The 20,452-nt window shown below is 42.1% G+C and overlaps 2 protein-coding genes across 12 annotated transcripts in view; both read left to right on the top strand.

Moving 5' to 3' along the window:
- Positions 1–11,799, top strand: part of MTM1 (myotubularin 1) — a 70,346-nt gene extending 58,547 nt beyond the window's left edge. For all 5 annotated transcript variants that reach the window (XM_037908612.2, XM_043521714.1, XM_037908613.2 and 2 more), the window contains 4 exons: positions 2,969–3,061; positions 5,133–5,246; positions 5,595–5,771; positions 9,073–11,799. In XM_037908612.2, coding sequence (XP_037764540.1) covers positions 2,969–3,061; positions 5,133–5,246; positions 5,595–5,771; positions 9,073–9,240 — 552 coding nt within the window. In that variant the 3' untranslated portion in view covers positions 9,241–11,799. The remainder of the gene's footprint in view (positions 1–2,968; positions 3,062–5,132; positions 5,247–5,594; positions 5,772–9,072) is intronic.
- A 3,914-nt stretch (positions 11,800–15,713) lies between these two features.
- The window catches only part of MTMR1 (myotubularin related protein 1), a 50,969-nt gene continuing 46,230 nt past the window's right edge, over positions 15,714–20,452 (top strand). For 6 of the 7 annotated variants that reach the window (XM_037909698.2, XM_037909695.2, XM_037909696.2 and 3 more), the window contains exons 1-2: positions 15,717–15,943; positions 19,410–19,515. In XM_037909698.2, the coding sequence (XP_037765626.1) occupies positions 15,819–15,943; positions 19,410–19,515 (231 nt within the window). In that variant the 5' untranslated portion in view covers positions 15,717–15,818. Of the gene's footprint in view, positions 15,944–19,409; positions 19,516–20,452 lie in introns of all 7 variants that reach the window. The other variant, XM_043523026.1, reaches the window with a different exon arrangement.

Raw genomic sequence — 20,452 nt, 5'->3', positions numbered from 1 at the left:
GACCCCCAGTTTGAGAACCCCTGAACTAAGCTCCTTCGTTATTAATCTTTCCTACCAATACCTTCCATTTCTTTTCAGACAAATTGATAGTTTTTCATTTGCTTCAGGAGTACTTTTCCAGAGTGATCATATACCTCCACATGGTTTTCTCCAACTTTTACCTAAACTCTTTCTCTCCTTTCAAACAGACATACTGCTCTCAGGATATAAAGGGAGGAGCTATCAAGCTTTATTTGCACAGGACTGATATTCAAAAAGACAGACTCTTTTCATGGTCCAGTGCAAGGATTACCAACCTCTAAGGCCACCATTAGTTCCTGGCTGAAATCCTGTATTGACAGCAGGGTAAACCCCCTTCTCTCACAGTGAAAAGATGCTCTGCCAGAGTCTTTCTTTCTGCTACTTAAGTAGAGAGAGAGGAGGCCATTTCCTCTGATATCTGCAGGGCCACTACCTACTCTTCACTTCACATCACACCTTCATCAGTCCTTACAAAGTGGACCTAACTTTCCCCACAAAGGCAGACTTTGGATGTAGTGGTCCAAGTTAACTCTCTGGTAAACCCATCTTCTAACTGGGGATACTGCTGGTGGCTTCTGCTAGCTATTTTCACATCCTGCTGGCAGCACAAACTCTATTACCAAAGTTACCTTGTACGTGAAGTTACATTCTTTAGACTCTCTTATCAGCAAGGCTAACGATATGCTGTAGATGTTTAGTTCATCAGTTATAGTAAAACAGTAGCACAAGTGAATTGTCTTTTTTGAGGGATCATCTGACAGCGGACAAACATTGCTTCAGCTTAGATCGTTAGAAAATTAGAAAAAAATATACTGCTAGATTTTAGAAAAGGAAGATTCTTGAATATGACCCACTATACCAGGGGTCGGCAACCTATGGCACACGTGCCAATTTTTAATGGCACGCTGCAGCCTGCTGGGTCCCAGCCACCGGCCCCGCTCAGCGGGCTGAGCAGGGCCGGCGGCTGGGACCCCGGCTGGCAGCAGCGTGCCATTAAAAATCCTGCTTGCCGCGGCCTGCTCTTCCCCCAGCGTGCTGGGTTCCTGCCCCTCCTCCTTTCAGGTGATGGCCCTTGTGAGGGAGGGGGAGAAGCGGAGCCTCAGCGTGCTTGCTGCTCCGGGGAGGAGGAGGAGGAGGAGAGGTGGGGATGGGGCTGTGGGGACGGGGGGTGGAATCAGGGCGTATCCCCTCCAGCCGCCTGCCATGAGCCACTCTGGGCAGGGGGCTGGAAGCACCCCCACGACCCTAGCCCACACCCCCAGCGCTCTGCCCTGACACCTACACCCTACCACACACCCTGGCCCTGATCCCTGCACCCCCCCCACACCCCAGCCTCCTGCCCTGACCCCTGCACCCCCGATGACCCCATCCCTGACTCCAGCACCCCCACATATACCCAGCCCCCCCACACCCAATGCCCTGACTCCTGCACCCCCCCCCCACATACCCAGCCTCCCCATGCCCTGACTCTTGCACCGCCCACATTCCCACCTCCACCCCTCGCACCAAACGGGAGCTCCTATACCCCCCCCCACACACTCCCACCTGCACCCCTTGCATCAAATGGGAGCTGCCCAGGTAAGCACTCCACACTCAAACCTCCTGCCCCAACCCTGAGTCCTCTCCCTCATTCTAGCTCCTGGCCAGACCCTACACCCCAACCCCCAGCCTGCTCCTTCACCCCCAGCCCTGTGCTCAGTCACTCCCACCCTCAGCTCAGAGCAGAGAGAGAGGAAGAGAATGGGCTAGAACCAGGGGGAAGGCAGGAACCCACTCTATGTGGGCAGGGCTGGGATCCCAGATCGGCAGCGGGCTGAGCGGGGCCGGCAGCCGGGACCCTGGCTGGCAGGAGCTGGTGGATGGAACCCCAAACCGGCAGCGGGCTGAGTGGCAGCGGGCTGAGCCGCTTAGCCCACTGCCAGTCTGGGGTCCCGGCTGCTGGCCCCGCTCAGCCCACTGCCAGTCTGGGCTTCTGGCTGCCGGCCCTTTGCCAGCCGGGGTCCCGACCGCAGGCCCAGCTCAGCCCGCTGCCGACCTAGGTGAACGGAACCCCAGGCTGGCAGCAGGCTGAGCGGGCTGGTGGCGTAAGATCAGCATTTTAATTTAATTTTAAATGAAGCTTCTTAAACATTTTGAAAACCTTGTTTACTTTACATACAATAATAGTTTAGTTATATAATATATAGACTTATAGAGAGAGACCTTCTGAAAAACGTTAAAATATATTACTGGCACGCAGAACCTTAAATTAAAGTGAATAAATGAAGACTTGGCACACCACTTCTGAAAGGCTGCCGACTCCTGCACTATACAACAGCTGCTACTTACTCTCTGAGAGAACATGAAGGGGAAAGACAAAGGAGCATAAACTTGATTTCCATCTCTGAGAAAATGTTGGTAGAAATTGATTCCATACATTTACAGCATGTTCAAAAGAAACTCAGGATTTGGAATGGCAACAGTAGCATGAATTATCGTAAATGATTGAGCTGGGTAAGTATTAGGGAGAAAAGATGTTGCGTAGCTTCAAACTTAAATGAAGATAAAGAACTAGTGCAAGTTCTTGCCACCTCAGTCATGTTTTGCATAGTCCTTTATGTACAAGATTCAGGGTGCTGAAACGCCCATGCTTTGGAGGGTTGATTTCAATGCTAAATCTTGCAACCCGTAAGCAAGAAAATCCCATTGATTCCAGCAGAAGTTATTTGCACTTCAGAACCTTTCAAATCTTTAAGTGGTCTAAAATAATGTTAATATGTAAAATGATATTGCTAAAGTCAGGAGGGTGGACAATAGAGTATTAACCCCCTCATTGTAGTATTGTAGATCAAATGTGTTTTTCATGCCTCTCTTGGCATTTATGAAGTATGTCTCACACGAAAATAGATATCAGATATATATCAAAACCAGTTGTGAGTAATGTCCAACTTGCTTTGTTTCATTTCAGAGAATAGGCCATGGTGATAAAAACCATGCTGATGCTGATAGATCACCTATCTTTCTGCAGTTCATTGATTGTGTGTGGCAAATGTCTAAGCAGGTAAGCTCTAGCCATATCCAAAAGATGGTGTTATCCAGCAAATAGCAATATTTTAAAATTATCCTTGAATTAAGAGTGAATTCTCCAAAAAAAAAAAAAAAAAAAAAAAATTACTGCCCCTTCCCCCCCCATTTCTCCCCCAAACCCCACAACAACAAAAACAAACAAACCACCCCTGTATACGTAAGTTTGCTGCTCTGACCAGGTAGCAGAAAGTAACAAATTTACTTTGTTCTTTTCTTCTCTTTTCTTTTCTTTTTTTTTTTTTTGTTAACCCTCTCCTCCCTCCCAAGCTGGAAGTCCCACTATTTCTGAGTAGAAAATGTGCTGGCTTTATGTCCAGGCCTGTTGCTCATTAACCAATATTTCATGTCTAAAGGATTGTACTATGACATAACTTACAAACATTCATAAAAGCATCTATTTAATAGTGTAATACTGTTGCATATAATTACAGGAGCTAGAATTAATGTATTATGGATAATTTTGTTTTTATTTCATCATTCCAAAAACTGTTCCTGGAAACACAATTCCCTCATGCAAACTTTGTCTTTGAGTGTCAAACTAGGTCTATCAAACTGCTATAGGTTATTTCACAGTCCCTTCCCGCATTTTCAGAGTACTGAGATTGAGATTGTTTCTCCGTCCCCCTTTTTTAATCCTATTCTAACACCTTGCCCTGAAGATACTGTGACATTGCTCCTTCCTATTGAAGTCCTATTGAAGGAAGGACTATTGAAGCTTGAAAAGAATGCTTGGGGCTACTCAGTTTTACCTCATAAACTAACAGACTGTTCGTATTAAGTAACAAATATTATCATTATAGCATATTATATAGCATGATATATAGCAATGATATATATATATATCATTATAGCATACCTAGCCCATGTCGGTCAGGTATGAGAGTCAAGAACTGGAAATCAAACAAAAATGAGAGTCAAGAACTGGAAATCAAATATTAGTTCCCCCTATGTGTCCGTGCAAAGCAGAGTCACTAGTTCACAAGGCCTATGAGTGTTATATTACGGTTTAAATGTAATAATTTTGGCTGTCTAATCTTGATGCAGTTGAGTTAGCAATCTTTCATGGATCAGAGTAGCAGTGCCACAAGTACTCCTTTTCTTTTTTCATGGTATCGTTACTGAAGAACTGTATTTCACTGACTTTGAAGAATTATGTTTCTGCCAGTGAGCTAATTATTCATAAAAATTTAGCTAACATTATGGAGACAGAACTTTTGCCTTGAATTTCTGTTAAAACTTATCTTGTGGATTGCAGTCTTCCAACTATACCCTTTCACAGCTTATTCTGTTTATAGAAACGTATTGTCCCCACTTGAGATATCTCAAGAAATGTACAAGTTCACTTAGTGTAATAATACTGTGCAGCCAACTAAGTACTGCAGTTTACTTTTGCCCACTATAAGCCCCTCCTTGCATTTTGTTTGGATAAACAAATCCTTTTCCAATATTAAGCTAAATCTGTCACAGAAAAGTCAACAGCTTTCTGCTTAATTGCAGTGGCCCCATACCTTTATCAACTCCTAATTCCTGCATGTAGTTAGTCTGAATCTTTTGGGGACAAAAATGAAAGTTCCTGATTAACAAGGAAACCAGCCTCTTATTAGGCAAGATGAGACTTCATCTATCTTTGGAGTGGCAGAACCAGCTTTATATCTCTGAGCTTAGAAATGTAAAGCAACATTGTTGATCTGACAGGACATATGCTAATGTATTCATTGATAAGAATGTAGGAGTGTTGACATCTTACCTGTTTCAGAGTAGCAGCTGTGTTAGTCTGTATCCGCAAAAAGAAATGGAGGACTTTTGGCACCTTGTTAGTCTCTAAGGTGCCACAAGTTCTCCTTTTCTTTTGACATCTTACCTGTTCTCTGAGCATTTAATCCATCATGTTTGTAGTTGTTTTGTGGCAGGAAACCTAATTTTTAGGTAAACTTAACAGGTTTCCTAAAGGACTTCTTTTAAACTATCTGTTCAGTCAGACTGTTTCTATGTGTGCGCTCATGCACACAGAAACAAATCTCTAACAATAACTTTTTTGTGCCTAGTTTCCAACAGCTTTTGAATTCAATGAACAATTCTTGATTACAATTCTGGATCATTTGTATAGCTGCCGATTTGGTACTTTCTTGTACAGCTGTGAATCTGTTAGAGAAAAAGAGGTAGGTAAAACTGATGATTGTTTGACTGTGGCATGAGGAATATATGATCTTAATTTAAAAAGAAATTAAGTTGTGTATCGCCAAGGTGGCAAAAATGGCACTGTTATTTGAACAATTGCAAGACAGCAAGCTTGTTTTTGTGAATCTAAAAGAAAATATACAGACTTTACGGTACTTTGTGAGTTTGTCACTGCTTGTGGAATATTCTTCATTTAGTGATTATACATGTGATACTTTTAGTTAGAACAGAACCATGCTATATGAAAAGTGTAACTGAAGTTACCATAGTGTGTGCACTCTTATACTGTACAAATACTCAAAATCCTTACCATTTCATTTTCTTTGCAGAAAGTGACTGAGAGAACGTTGTCAACGTGGTCATTGATAAATAGTGAAAAAGCAAAGCACACCAATCCTTTTTATACTAAAGAACTGAATCGAGCACTCTATCCAGTAGCCAGTATGCGTCACTTGGAACTTTGGGTCAATTATTACATTAGATGGAATCCAAGGATTCGGCAGCAAGTAAGTCCACTTCTCTAACTTATATGAAATACTTCTCAACGTAAAGATACAATACACTTTAATTATGACTTGTACTATTTTTTTACACTATACAGAATATAATTTATGCTCTCTGTTTAGTCATTTCAACTAATGTCTGTCAGGAAGAGAGAAGAAATATTGCTATGCTCTTCTTGACCTCGCAGACTTCTTTTTTGAACGTTAAGATTATTTCATTGGTATGCATCAACATACCTTCCAAAACTTACTTTTCCCACTTAATTTTATTTTTTAAAAATCTTTCCTTTTTTAGTTTTTAAGAGCATTTGATACTTGTGCAAAGCGGTGACTGACAAACCTGGAGAATAAAGTTTTCTATCCATAAAATAGGTAGAGCACAGACACTAGAAGTAAGATACCCATACCGCCCTGTCATTGTGTAGAGAAAATTTGTATTAGAGATTAGCATTCCCCATTCAGTCCTTTCCTCTGCTGAAATTCCCAGCAAAAGGCATCAATTGTAATTGATTTTTTTTTTTATCTGGGTATTTGTTTGGTAGGACTTTCAGCTCAGGCCACCAAAATCATTGAGTAGCCATTAGATGGTAACTTGTTTTGATCACTACAAGCCTGGGTCAGAGTTGAACCCAGAAACAGATCACGCTTATTACTGAATTCTCCGAGTGCTTCAGTCCTTCAAGATTTTCAGTATAGCAGAACTTCAGAGTTACGAACTGACAGTTCAACCACACACCTCATTTGGAACCGGAAGTACGCAATCAGGCAGCAACAGAGACCAAAAAATAAAGCCAATACAGTAGTAGTAGTAGTGCTGTGTTAAATGTAAACTACTTAAAAAAAAAAAAAAAAAAAAAAAAAAAAATGACAAGGTCAGGAAACTGTTTCTCTGCTTGTTTCATTTAAATTAAGATGGTTAAAAGCAGCATTTTTCAGTTATAAACTTTTGAAAGAACAACCATAATGTTTTGTTCACAGTTACGAATGTTTCAGAGTTACGAACAACCTCCATTCCCAAGGTTTTTGTAACAGGTTCTGTTGTATTTAATTGATATACAGAGGCTCAGAATTTTGTTTAGTTATTAGTTAAAAACATTTGTAAAAATCTGATCAGTTGAGCAGAGAAAGGTAGTGCATCACAGTGTTTGCTGTCTTCCCTAAGAAGTGGGAAGAGTTGTGGTTAGGGGAGGAAGGTATCTGACAAAAGCAGTATTTTTCATCCAGCCACTGGGAATGAGCAGGCATTTTCAGGCAGCGCAGTTTCTCTTATGTAGTTGATCTTTTGTATTATTTACAGCACTCTGGAGCTGGAAAAAAGCCATCCAATGTATTATATATTTTTATAAGTATGCTGCCAGTTTGAATTCAGCATTTTCATTTCAAAACTGTTGTTGCTTCTGCTGAAAGGCTAGTGCATTTTATAAAAGGTGGAACTACAGATTTGTTTTAGAAAGCTAAGGATTCTAGCGTATGGCCACTGGCCACTTACCTATTAAAGTTCTGGATTGAGGTGCCAATTGCGATTACCAAACAAAGATTTTGACCCTGGAGCACTATAGCATAGGTGGAAAAGTAGATGAGGATTCTCCATCACTGCTAGCAAATGATGAAAAATGTTGCCTGCTTGAGCAGTTTGAATTTTTGACCTTTTTTTGAGGAAAGACTCTGAAGTTGCTGATTTTTTTTTTTCCCTGTTGTATGTTTAAGCCCCATCTTCACTAGGAAATTGACTCACTGTTGATGTGTTCCCCTGAACCAGTACTGAATTTTAACTGCTAGTGTAAATGGGACAAGACTCTTTTCAACATCATTACAAAAAGCTCAATTGTGGCTTCTGTGCAAGCAATGGATCAGTTTCCTAGTGCAGTATTCCTTTAGAGTTAGGCATAGTGATCGACAGCTTTCCTATTTTCCTGCTGATTCTCTAGGGTAATAACTGAATCCAACAGCTTCTATAGTTGCTTAATGTTAGAGAAATAGATTGCATGGGAGGGGAGTAAAGCGATTAATTTATTTATCCCTAAAGGTATGTGGCATTTTATTTGGTCCTGCGGGGACCTGGAAGGCTGTGTGTCTGAGTTTGTCACGTGCAGTATCTCTTTTTCTATTTAATTTATCGTTTCCTCCCTACAGGCAGAAATTATTTGAAGTTTTATGGAATTATGCTCAAAAGGGAAATGCCTATCACCCCACCCCCTGTTAAAGAACTGCTATTTATATGAGTAGCTTTTTTTCTTGAAGCTCAAGAAATTTCATAAAACAGATGTCCAGAGTTTCATTAGAGAATTTACTAATAGAAAATGCCCTGGCATTTTTTGGAGGAACTCGGAAAACTTAGGTACAAAGGTTTTATTTCACATCCCTTCCCCTTCCTTAAAAAACCCAAACAAACCAATCATCTTTTTTAATTATAAGGATGCTAATATGTTATTGGTCTAGCTTGATGATTTAGCAGCACTTCCAAGCAAGACACCAGGATTTAGCTTTTCAATTCCTGGGTTGTGAAGAGCTAGGTATGCTCATGACGTGCGTGAGGCCTTTTCTATACTACTGCAGTAATTCGAACCTTAGTTAGGTTATTCCAGTTATATGAATAACATAACTGGAGTCGACATAGCTTAGGTCAATTTACCATGGTGTCTACACCACGCTGTGTCGATGGGAGAGCACTCTCCCTCCAATTTAGCCAGTCTTTAGAAGACCCACTAAATCGATACTGCATCGATTGCGGCAGTGTCAATCTAAGGGCTTGTCTACACTTACTGGTAGATCAGCGCTGCTGCAATTGACCTGCTAAATTGATGGGGGAGCGCTCTCCAGTCGACTCTGGTAATCCACCACTCCGAGAAGAGTAAGGGAAGTTTAATGAGAGAGCGTCTCCTGTCGACGTAGCATGGTGTAGACACAACGGTACATCGACCTAAGCTACATCGATTCCAGTTATGTTGTTTATGTAACTGGAATAGCGTAACTTAGGTCGACTTATCACAGTAGTATAAACAAGGCCTGGGAATGGGGAAAAGGGAACAAATAACCCTCTCATCATTCAGCAGCAAGCTTTTCTGACTGATATTGAAGTAGCATGAACTGGCTTTGTACAAAGCTGGATATAAATATCTTTTTTTGAGGAAGGGAGGATAGATACGAGGAAACCCTTTTGAGAAGGGTTTGCTGTTTGGGACGCTGGAGAGTGCAAATGTTGGGTGCTGCCAGATTGTTGGGTGGAGTTGGAACAACCTCATGCTGAGGAAACATGGTCAAAGTAACATTGTAAAAAGTCACCTTTATTGGATTTTTTTTCTAGCAGCCAAATCCAGTGGAGCAGCGTTACATGGAGCTCCTAGCATTGCGTGATGACTACATGAGAAGACTTGAAGAACTACAGATCACAAATAATTCCAAGATTTCCAATTCATCAACCTCATCAGCATCTCCCTCACAAATGATGTCCCATGTGCAAACTCATTTTTGAAGGAAAAAATGTTTGATTCTTTCTCTGAACATTGTAACCATAAGTGGTGCTTAATGTAGATCTATAGTACAAAAAGGAATATTTGAATGCCTTATATTGGACCTCTTCCTAACATGAAATTTTTTAGATTATCTCCATAGTTGGAAGACTTGAAAGAGCAGTCTCTTCAGTTCATTTGTGCCTTTCAGAACCTGTGGACAGGAAACATGTTATCCAACATGGGAAACTTATATGGGATGCGTTAGAAGTGTATTTTGTAAAAGTTTGATACAATTAGAAATATGATTTGATTTTTTTTTCATTAGTATGCATTAATTTATTGCATCATTAGGTCCTGATCTTGCGAAGACATAACGATGTGCTTAATCTTATGCACTGTGAATAGTGCCATTGACTTCAGTGGGGCTATTCACAGTGTATAAATGTAAGGATGTGCATAAGTCTTTGTGGCCTTAGGGGCCTTAGACTTTTTGAGGCAAAAATGAGAGTTGTATTATCTTCTTGAACTTTCAAAAGCAAAGTGCTCAGAAATAGATTTTTTTTCTAGTAAACTGAAAACTACTCCAGTTTTTATTGTTTAGAATAATTCCAAATCTGAAGACTTTAGGTGACAAGAAACTTGTAATTAACAATTCAACTTGCTCAGTACGTATCCAAAAACAAGATAACTGTATAAAAAGGCTAACTTCTATATCATAGATGACGATTTTAGAATAAATGGATGAGGACTGTGGTGGCTTTGGGAAAAATAAGTTGCAAACTTTTTTTTTTTTTTAAAGTTAGCTGTGGAACACTACATATATTTTTGACTCTCGGTTCAGTCAGCAATATTTTCTGGATTTTTGCTTTCATTAATTTGCCAAAAATAAAGAATGGTTCTCAAGAAGACACGTATAAATCTAAAAAATAGGATCCACAAAGACATTGCTTAAATGTCTAACAGTAGCAATAAGCTTAGCTTTTATATGTTTTCTAAAATGAAACATGCCTATTCAGAGCAGCTCTTATACCAAAATAGTTTAAAATTCTTCAGATTATGGGTAATGAGTTGGGAACCTCTTAAATTTGTAGCTAGTGTATTTAATCTATTCCTTTAACAAATTTATTCTTTATCAAGTATTTAAAGGGATTTCAGTGTATAAGGTTTGCAGATAATAGATTGTGCATTGACTGAATCTTTCAACGAACTTGGTTTGAAGTTATTTCAGAGGCTTCTAGTGTTACATTTATAATTTGCTCCTTTCAGGTATTTTTTCATTAGAATTACAAGCACTTAAGGCAGCACAAACCTTGCTACTTGATATTTTAATTCATATTTGCATATACTTGGAAGTTTTAATGATTTTCAGGCAATTGAGTACATTTTGCAGTATAGGATTTGTAAAGGACTGTTCATAGATAATATAGTTATTTTAAAGGGATTGTTTGACACTTGAGGCTTCTACCTTTGTAAATTATTGTACATGTAAGTTTTGATCTACAAAATGTAACAGCAAAATACAATAGGATATGTATAAATTAAGTTTGTGTAAGTATATAAAATATAGTTTATTAGAAATTCTCCAGTTTTTGTAAAGTGTAAATATTTGGGTACAAAAGCTAAATTTAAAGCATAGAGTTCCATAAAAATCAGATAGTTTAGAGAACATTGGAACATTTTAGAAATAGTATTTTGCATAGAAATAAAAAAGCACCTCTTAATTTGATACAGTAAATATTATGCTAAGAAAATTGCACTGTTTTTTCAGGGAAATTCAGAATACTGCTTGTATTGTGTGTGTTCTAAGGACATATGGCTTACCTCCACTTATATTTGTCCTCTCAATTTTACTCTCCCCTGAATCTGTCTTTTATATATTATTCAGCATATGTATCTGGAGCAGCAGCTTTGAGTTCCCCTCCCCCCAAGATCTTAGCATGTTAAGATAAATTGGGTGCAGTACATCTAATGAACAAGGAAGCTCAAATTCATGGCTACTTATCCCTTTGGCAGAGTATAACTTAAAATTTAAAAACTATGCAGATTCTGATGTAATTGCCTTCTATTTGTATATGGTTTATAAAAAACTAGTTTTTTATTACAGTTTTTGAGAATTGTAGTAGTTGGATCAAACACACAGTAGAATCTTTTTCAGCAGTATGCAGGAGGAGTTAAGAAAATCTAGTTTTTACTTTGTAAACACTAAATGATAAACCTATTGTTTGGGAAAGTTTAATACAGTGAAAAGGATTTAATGCACTTGTTTCATTACATATATACAATTCATTTATATTGCCAATACAGTTGATACTGCATTTTTTATGTAGTTAGAGCTGAAAATCATTCTTTGAAAACCTCTAACTTAGCTATGTGTTCACTTGGATTCTTTCTCAAGACAATGATTTAGAATAAAACCCTTGTTTTTAATTCTATTAAAATAGTAATTTTAAATACAAAAAAGAACCTTTCTAATTCTTTAAGCTTCTATTTGTTGTAGGATGCTAACCTTTTAATCTTAACGTGACCATGGATATAGGTGTGAAAACTATTATCATTATTAATACACAGCTTTTTCTGTTTGTTTTAAGCTGCTTATTTAGGTCCTGATCCTGCAGTTCACTGCATGCTGGTGAACACTGAGGCTCCACATGGACACAGCAGTGGATTATAGAATTGGGCCTTACACAGCAGTTAGCTCAATTGTGTTTGACCAAGGTAGTTATATGAAAATTGCCAAACTCTTAGTTTAGGGAGGGTGAATGAGAAGAGAATTTTTAGGCATTTTTAAGAGCAATGTTGGGCAGTCTTTTATTGTGCTATGTTTCTGCACTATACCATGGTGCTGAAATGACTGGAGAATCTTCATTGTGACAAATCCCCCAATACTTCTCCCAAAAAAAAAAAAAATTCTGCTTTTTCTTTTATATCAGACAGGGTTTAGATGTAAAAGATGAGCAAGCTGCACATACATACCATGCACCACTACTGTGATTACCACTGCCAGCTTCAAAATGTTGGTTTCCTTCTCCCATTCCTACCTGTATACTATCTCAAAGGCCTGGAATGACCACCCAGTTGTGTTACATCACTTCTTGGATGGTGTTCCAAGAAGGAGGAGTGCTAGGGCAGAGATGGGCTCCACCTAACAAAGAGAGGGAAGAGCATCTTCACAAGCAGGCTGGCTAACCTAGTGAGGAGGTCTTTAAACTAGGTTCACTGGGGAAAGGAAACCAAAGCCCTGAGGTAAGTGGGGAAGTGGGATACCGGGAGGTACGAGCAGGAGAGTGCAAGAGGAGAGAGCTCCTGCCTCATGCTGAGAAAGCCAGACGATCAGCGAGGTATCTTAAGTGCCTATACACAAATGCAAGAAGCCTGGGAAACAAGCAGGGAGAACAGGAAGTCCTGGCACAGTCAGGGAATTATAATGTGATTGGAATAACAGAAACTTGGTGGGATCACTCACATGACTGGAGTACTGTCATGGATGGGTTCAGGAAGGACAGGCAGGGCAGAAAATGTGGGTATGTGTGGGGGGTGCTGGAGTCAGGGATGGGGTCATGGGGGGTGCAGGGCAGAGGGCTGGGAGTGTATGTGTGGGGGTGCAGCGATCAGGGCTGGGAGTGTGTGGTAGGGTGTAGGTGTCAGGGCAGAGGGCTGGGGGTGTGGGGTAGGGTCGTGGGGGTGCTCCCAGCCCCCTGCCCAGAGCAGCTCACGGCAGGGGGCTGGAGGAGATATGCCCTGATTCCACCCCCCTTCCCCAAGGCCTCCTCCCCAGAGCAGTGAGTGCGCTGTGGCTGGCTTCTCCCCCTCCCTTGCAAAGGCCATCAGCTGATCGGGGGCAAGGAGGGAGAGGAGGAGGGGCAGGAACCCAGCACGCTGGGGGAAGAGGCAGGGGAGGGAAGAGCTTGCCTGCCCTGCAGCAGCAGCTGGCAGGACCAAGCTTCTTCATCCTGCCCCCGCGGTGGTGGGGGGGGGCAGGATTTTTAATGGCATGCTGCTGCCTGCTGGGGTCACGGCCCTACTCAGCCCACTGCCGGCCTGGGTTCGGCAGCTGGCTGAGCGGGGCCGGCAGCTGGGACCCGGCAGGCAGCAATGTGCCATTAAAAATCGGCTCGCGTGCCGTCTTTGGCACACGGGCCATAGGTTACCAACCCCTGATCTAGACTGTTCTCAGTGGCAGCAGATGACAGAACAAGGAGTAATAGTCTCAAGTTGCAGTGGGTGAGGTTTAGGTTGGATATTAGGAAAAACTTTTTCACTAGGAGGGTGGTAAAGCACTGGAATGCATTACCTAGGGAGGTGGTGGAATCTCCTTCCTTTGAGGTTTTTAAGGTCAGGCTTGACAAAGCCCTGGCTGGGATGATTTAGTTGGCGATCGGTCCTGCTTTGAGCAGGGGGTTGGACTAGATGACCTCCTGAGGTCCCTTCCAACCCTGATATTCTATGATTCGCACTATCTTTTCCTTATTCAAAACTCTTCTAAAAATTCACTTTTTACCCTTGTTGCACATTCTCTGCATCCCAACATCACAATACAGGTACACTGATTATAAACTAACTCCCTCATTGCTGTCTTCTCTGAACCTCTCTTTTAGACTGTTAACTCTTCAAGGCAGAGTCTTGCTTTTGTTTTGTACAGCACTGAGGATATTGGCATTGCTCAGCAAAACATTGATATTTTGAAAATGTACGTTTTTAGCTGCTTTGTAAATGGCAAAATTGTTACAGTTCAGACTTATCAGAGTGGGTCTCTAGCACACTGTAATTCTTCATAATTGAGTGACTTGTAAAAAAGCATAAAATCCAGCTGCATGTATATGAGTAAAAGAAAAAGATGTCAGTATAAAAACCCCAGACCTCAACATCTGATTAAACCTATCTTGTTAGAGGGTTTTTTAAATACTTTACTCAAATATTGGAATGCTTTTCAATTGGTTTGGGCTCAAATCAATTTCTTTCACATGATTGGCATATTTGAACTAGCATATTTGCTAATGACTAAAGATGCTATTGCTTAAACATGTGTGCTCCTTAAAAATCTATGTAAAAAGTATGAGAGCATCTCAAACTCCAGTTGAAGTTTATAAGCCTTGTTCTTTTTTTATTTGCATTTGGCAGGCTACTTGGAACAAATGTTATGCAATCAGACTTTTTAACCAGATTCCTTAGAGTTCTTGCTAAATTAAATCTACCACTGCCATTAGTGAAAATCTTTGATATCAACCCTACTTCTTCTTTACAGGAAGAGCTTGCTGCTCCAGTATCATCTTGTAATCTGATTGATAATAAAAGCTATGCCACCAGTTACAGAACAGAAGGTCAATATACTTAGCGCAGTATACTCTTCCCCTCTTTCAAAATTGGCCATGTTATCAAAAGGATCAAAGTAAAAAATCTGTCTTATTTAGATTGTCATCCAGTAGTAACACCCACTTCAAACTTCCCATAGTTAAAACTCACTGAAATTTTGGGCATAGGCTACATTTGACATTTTAAAAAAAAATTAAACCTGTTGAATCACTTTAATTAGTAGGTTAGTACCATCACTAAACAACCCTTTCATTAAAGTGAGATAAATGAGCTCCTCCAAGCTCTATTTCCTCTTAATGTAATCTCAACATTAATAAAGGAAATGCTAAAGCACTCCTAAATCCCCAGTTGTGTATGCTTCTGTCACTGGCACAAAGGAAGTGCCCCTTTCTCTGCTGGGCCTGCTCATTTGGTCTAGCTCCTGCTCAGTGGAAGAGGGGCTTGGAGTGCCTGTGAAGGAGGGATAGTAACAGTACCTGGCGCTTCCCTCCCCCAGTAGGTGTGGTGTTCTCTGTAACCTTTTTTCCCCTCTTCACTTCTATTGTGCTAGTCCACCCTGTAGGCTAACCCTGGGCCCTAACTCAGATTTGAGCTTAACCCCCCTTTCTCTCAACACACAAATCAGCGTGACTTCAGTCCGATGCCAGGGCCCTGGAAGGAGGTGTGGGTCAGCACCCCAGTCCCTCTGTGACCAGCCCTCCCCTTTTGCAGCATGGGTGGACGCAGCGCTGGCTGCCCAGGGCACCAGGGAGGCATTAAAACTGAGGTGACTGGCAGTAAATGTGAAAAATCGGGACAAGGGTGAGGGGTAATAGGAGCCTCTATAAGAAAAAGACCCCAAAGTCAGGCCTGTCCCTATCAAATCGGGACCCCTGCTCACCCTAATTAAAACAGCTGTGAGCCCCAGCGCCCTCAGCTTTACAAGGCAAGCTGGCGGGGGGGGGGGGGAGGCTCGGTGTACAGAGGGGAGCCCTGGAGGGCAGGGGCCGAGGGCGCTATGGGCGGGTGACCCCCTGCCCCCTTTGCAGACCCTCCCCCCCGGCCCTCGGGTGTGGGGCGCTCTTCCCCTGCCCCTCGCTGTGACGGACACAGGAGCGTCTCCCCCGGTGCGTGAGAGGGGCGATCGGCGCGGCCCGGCCCCGCTCAGGGGCGCTGCCCGCTCCCCGCCCTCTCGGCGCCGCGGAGGCCTGTGGGTAAGCGCCGCCGCCAGGTGACAGTTCCTGCAGCCGCCGGGGCCGGGCTGGCGGAGTGAGGCCCGGCGGGAAACCGGCAAATCCCGGCCGGAAGGATGGAGCGGGCGCCGGGGCCGGCTCTGGAGGGCGGCGGGGCCCGCAGATCCGTGCGGCCGACAGGGCTGGGGGGCGCCGCCGCTGCCGCGGGCTCCCGGCAGCCCAGCGTGGAGACCTTGGACAGGTGAGCAGCCCCCCCCCCCCGGCCCGCCATCCGCCCCGGGGTCGCTCCCCGTCCCGCTCTCCCTGGCGGGCGCTGCGGGGCAAGTCCCCCCCTCCCCCCAGCCCGGCCGCCGGGGCTCGTCCCGCTTCGCGGGCTCCGGGTCCCCCGGGCACTAGTGCGGGGCCTGGATCAGCCGCCCGGCGGGGCGAGGGCAAGTCCCAGCCGTGCGCGGGGCCGCGCTCTGCCCCGAGGGGACCCGCAGGCAGCGGCGGCGGCACGAAAGTGGAGATGGGGCGGGGACGTGGCCCAGCTGACAGGCTCCGGGCCCGGGCCTGTGGGGGGCCAGCGCCCCATTCCCCAGCCGGGCCCCCCTTCGTGGGCTGACCGTCTCTGGGAGGAACATAACGGGCAGCCCTCGCTTGCGGTATGGACAGCCGAGGGAGAGAGGGTACAGGTGAAAGAAACGTAACTTCCCCGTGAGCTGGTGCAGAAAGTTTGCGACTCTTGTTGTACACCCCGCGGTGCCCTGTAGCTCACGGTGCAGCTCAAGCAAGGATGCGTTTGTGACATAAATCTGGAGATGGGCATTGTCACCTCACAAACAAATGCAAAACCATCCAGTTTGAGGGATGTACTTGATATCTTAAAAATGGAGAGAAAATTTATTCCCTAACTTACCTTCCTTAAGTGGTATCTGAGAGAGCGTTTCAAAGCTTCTAATACCTATGTATGTTACGTCAACAAAAACAAATCTAATGTGCACAGACAGATAGGTAATATGGGGGGAATGTGAGCAGCTGGAGTCAAGCAAAAAGTGCACCAGAACAGTAATAGCATTGGGTTTCATATTAGCTTTAGACTGTGGTATCAGGGTAGTCTCTCCCCCCCTTTTTTTTTCCTCCTTCCACCCTGATACACATTTAATGGGCTTGGAATGATAGGAAAGAATGATTTCTGGATAATATACTATAGCGGATGTTGCTTGATATCAAACTACTTTGTGAAAAGCATGTTGTTAAACTAGCAATATTTATTTATATAAGGGAAGTGAGGAGCCACTTGCAGTCTTGTTTTCAGACATTTATACATTTTTGCCCAATACCTTTTTGGGTTGAAGCTCCTCCTGCTCGTACCTTTCCAAAAGAGAATTTTCTTGCAAGTTCAGTAACATTTCCATTAGCTGTTAGAATTATCAGAGCATGTGAGGAGAGTATCTTTTCAGTGGTTAAGATGGAAATTTGGAATTTAGATAATTAAAGAGTTGGTTATTTTAAAAATATTTTACCTGTAGTGTTCAAAATATTTTTGTTTAGAAATTGGAAGAGAATAGTATTCCTTTGATACCAGTGGTAGGCTGGGGAGAGGGCATGCTATGCATATGTGAGGAACAGTACCATGGGACCAATAGTGAACCTTGCAGCTCCTGGCACAAAGAGGAAAGACTTTTTATGTGCAGCTGCTGCAACATCAAAGCAAGCCTAGCCTGTGCATGAAGTGTGTCTCCTCCCTCCTATGATATTGACATTCATTATTGCTGTGATTCATAAGAACAGTCATACTGGATCAGACCAATGGTCTGTCTAGCCCCGTATCCTGTCCTCCGACAGTGGCCACTGCCAGGTGCTTCAGAGGGAAAGAACAGAACAGGTAATCATCACGTGATCCATCCCTTGCCGCCCATTCCCAGCTTCTGGCAAATAGAGGCTAGGGACACTTCAGAGCAGGGTTTTGCATCCCTGCCCATCCTGGCTAATAGCCATTGATGGACCTATCCTCCATTAACTTATCTGATTCTTTTTTCAACCCTGTTATAGTCTTGGCCTTCACAACATCCTCTGGCAAAGAGTTCCACAGGTTGACTGTGTGTTGTGTGATAAGGAGAGGGCCAGTAAGTAAGATCAAAGAGACAGGTGAGCAAAAGAGAGAGAAATACTATCATTAACTGGACTTGTAGCTAAAAATTCATACACTTTCTCTGTTCCCCAAAATGTGGGTAGAGGTCTCTGCAAAAGACGCAAATGAAACTAAAATCCAGTTCAAGACTAACTATGGTAAAAGAGACTTCTCTGAAGCAGGAATGTAATTGATTATTAATAATGAAATCGTATATTAAGAAGTGGTGCTATGTAAAGTTTATGCAGCAAGGGAGAGAACTAATAAAATCCATGACTAAAAATTACTTGATGGTCTTCCACTTCAGATATGTAGCTGCTGCAGTGCTCACCACGCTTATCTTCAGCCAGCACCTCTTGAAACCCGTATGCTGTTTCTCATTATGGCACAGTGCAATTAGTGTGTGAAAGGCCTCTGAAGTGGTATCTTGTGCTCTTGATGAACAGTCTGTCACGCCCCCTCAAATCCCAGTTTTACCTGTTTGTGCTGTGTACATTTGTGATTTATTAGTCATTCATTTGTACCATTCTGGGAGTATCCCAGAATTCAAAATTAGCGTGTGTGTTTGTTCATTATATACTATTTTTAAAATGTATTGTACTTTCTGTTCCTGACTTCAATTAAAACACTGTGTATACAGAAGAACCTCACCTCACTAAAATGCATTAAATTGTTGAAGCGCAATCTGAGATTATACTGCTGTGCTTGGAGCAGGGACAACAGGGCAATGGGGAGCATCCTGTTACACCCCTTCCCCTCATCCTCTCATCTGACACTGAAATGTACTGAAATAGACCTAGGGCACTTAAAAGTGGCTGGTGTCAAATTACAGTGGATGCTCCCCAGTCTCCATATTTGTTAGTCTCTGAACTTCACCAGTCTGCACTGTCCTAGTCTCACTCACACATTAGTCCAGATTAGTGAAATTCTGCTGTAGACTTGCCTGATGCAGTATCTTTGGGGGGGTCTTGTGTGCTTGCTAAACTACAAGGTTCAGTAATGTGAAATGGGTCTCCCGGTCGTTAGCAAATGCAAAAAAGAAGATACAGCTAGGTAGAAAATTCCCTTGAGGAAGAGTTATATATATCTTTTCTTATTGTTTTAGAGCTGTTCCCTTAGAGAATATTTAATTTCTTTTTAAATGGCAGTGTTAGAATAGCTTCTATCTCTTAGGCCTTATTTGAATAATAGTCTCACATATATGAAATTCTTGAAAGCACTTAGGTCCTGGAAGCACTTGCTCAAAATAAATTATTTTTTATGGCCTTAAAGAGAAATATATGAATAGTTTTAACAATATCTGATAAGGGAATCAGGAGCTTCATGTCCCCAGGGCCCTGAACATTTTTGTAGATTAACAATTGCACGTCTGAATCAAAATGAATGGCAAATTCCAGCAAAATTGAATTCTTCTCTGTAATCTGCTCAGCAAAAAGGTTGTACTCTGTTCTTAAAGAGTATAATGTCATTAGTGTTTGTGTAATTGTTTGTTGGTTGTATTCATGTGGGGTGTAATTAAATGTTCTCAGCACTTCCTCAGTGTAAAGTAGTAATCATTGCTAAATACTCTGAAATATTTATTTTGTTCTTGTAGCCCTACAGGATCCCATGTTGAGTGGTGTAAACAGCTCATAGCTGCTACCATTTCTAGTCAGATTTCAGGTTCTGTGCCATCAGACAGTGTATCCAGAGATTACAGGGTAAGTGACATCTATCATTTGCGGAATACAAAAATAGTTGTTCAGTCTGTTGAAATGGCTGGGCAGGAAACTTCTTGCTACTTTGATTTATCTACATGGCAAACACTTGAGTGGATCATTGCCCATCTGAGAGTCAAATGTCAGTTAACAGCAAATAGAGATGTACAAAGATTTTCTTTGTATTTTATCTCTCATTTAGAGTAACTTCACTGAGTTCTACAGAACAAAAGGTAGGTAGAAAAAGAAAGGAAACTTTGAAGGTGGTATTTTACAGTCATGGTGTGATTTTCTTCTTTCCTTTGATTTTTGTCTAGAAATTTTCTGGAAATTGGTTTCTTTTTTTAATTATAGGAATGAAACATTTGTTTCTTGGTTTGAAATCTTGTCTATGCACCATGCACTCAGGAGAAAGAATTGAGCTATGTGGATTTCACAAAAATTAAATATAATTAGCCTTGGTGAATATTAAATGAGCATATCTTCTCCAGGTGTGAAAAGAACATTTACCTATTTTTACTTTTCTTCCTTTGTTTTGATGTGACATTTCACTATTTATGGAACGATGTCCCTTTATAAATCAGAACAGACTTTCTCTTGTTTGTTTTCTCATCCAACAATGTAGATGTCATTGAGACAATGATTATGCAATGTCTTAGCTCTGATTAGAATCTTTGGGTTTTTTCCTCCTTCCCTTTTCATGCTCTCTTCTGTTTCCCTACATAGAATCATAGGACTGGAAGAGACCTCGAGAGATTATCTAGTTCAGTCCCTTGCGCTTCTGGCAGGACTAAGTATTATCAGGAGCAGTTCGTATTAAATCTCTCTTGCACTGCAAATTGACACAAGTGTTATCTCTGTTTCAAGTCCCCATAAAAGTCCAAAGTTGCTGTTAAGTTCAGGTCTTCCATGTGCTTTATATTCTCTTTCTTCCCTGGAA

This window comes from Chelonia mydas, chromosome 9, assembly GCF_015237465.2.
Source record: "Chelonia mydas isolate rCheMyd1 chromosome 9, rCheMyd1.pri.v2, whole genome shotgun sequence".
NCBI classification, from domain to species: domain Eukaryota; kingdom Metazoa; phylum Chordata; order Testudines; family Cheloniidae; genus Chelonia; species Chelonia mydas.
This window is presented reverse-complemented; position numbering and strand designations above follow the sequence as displayed.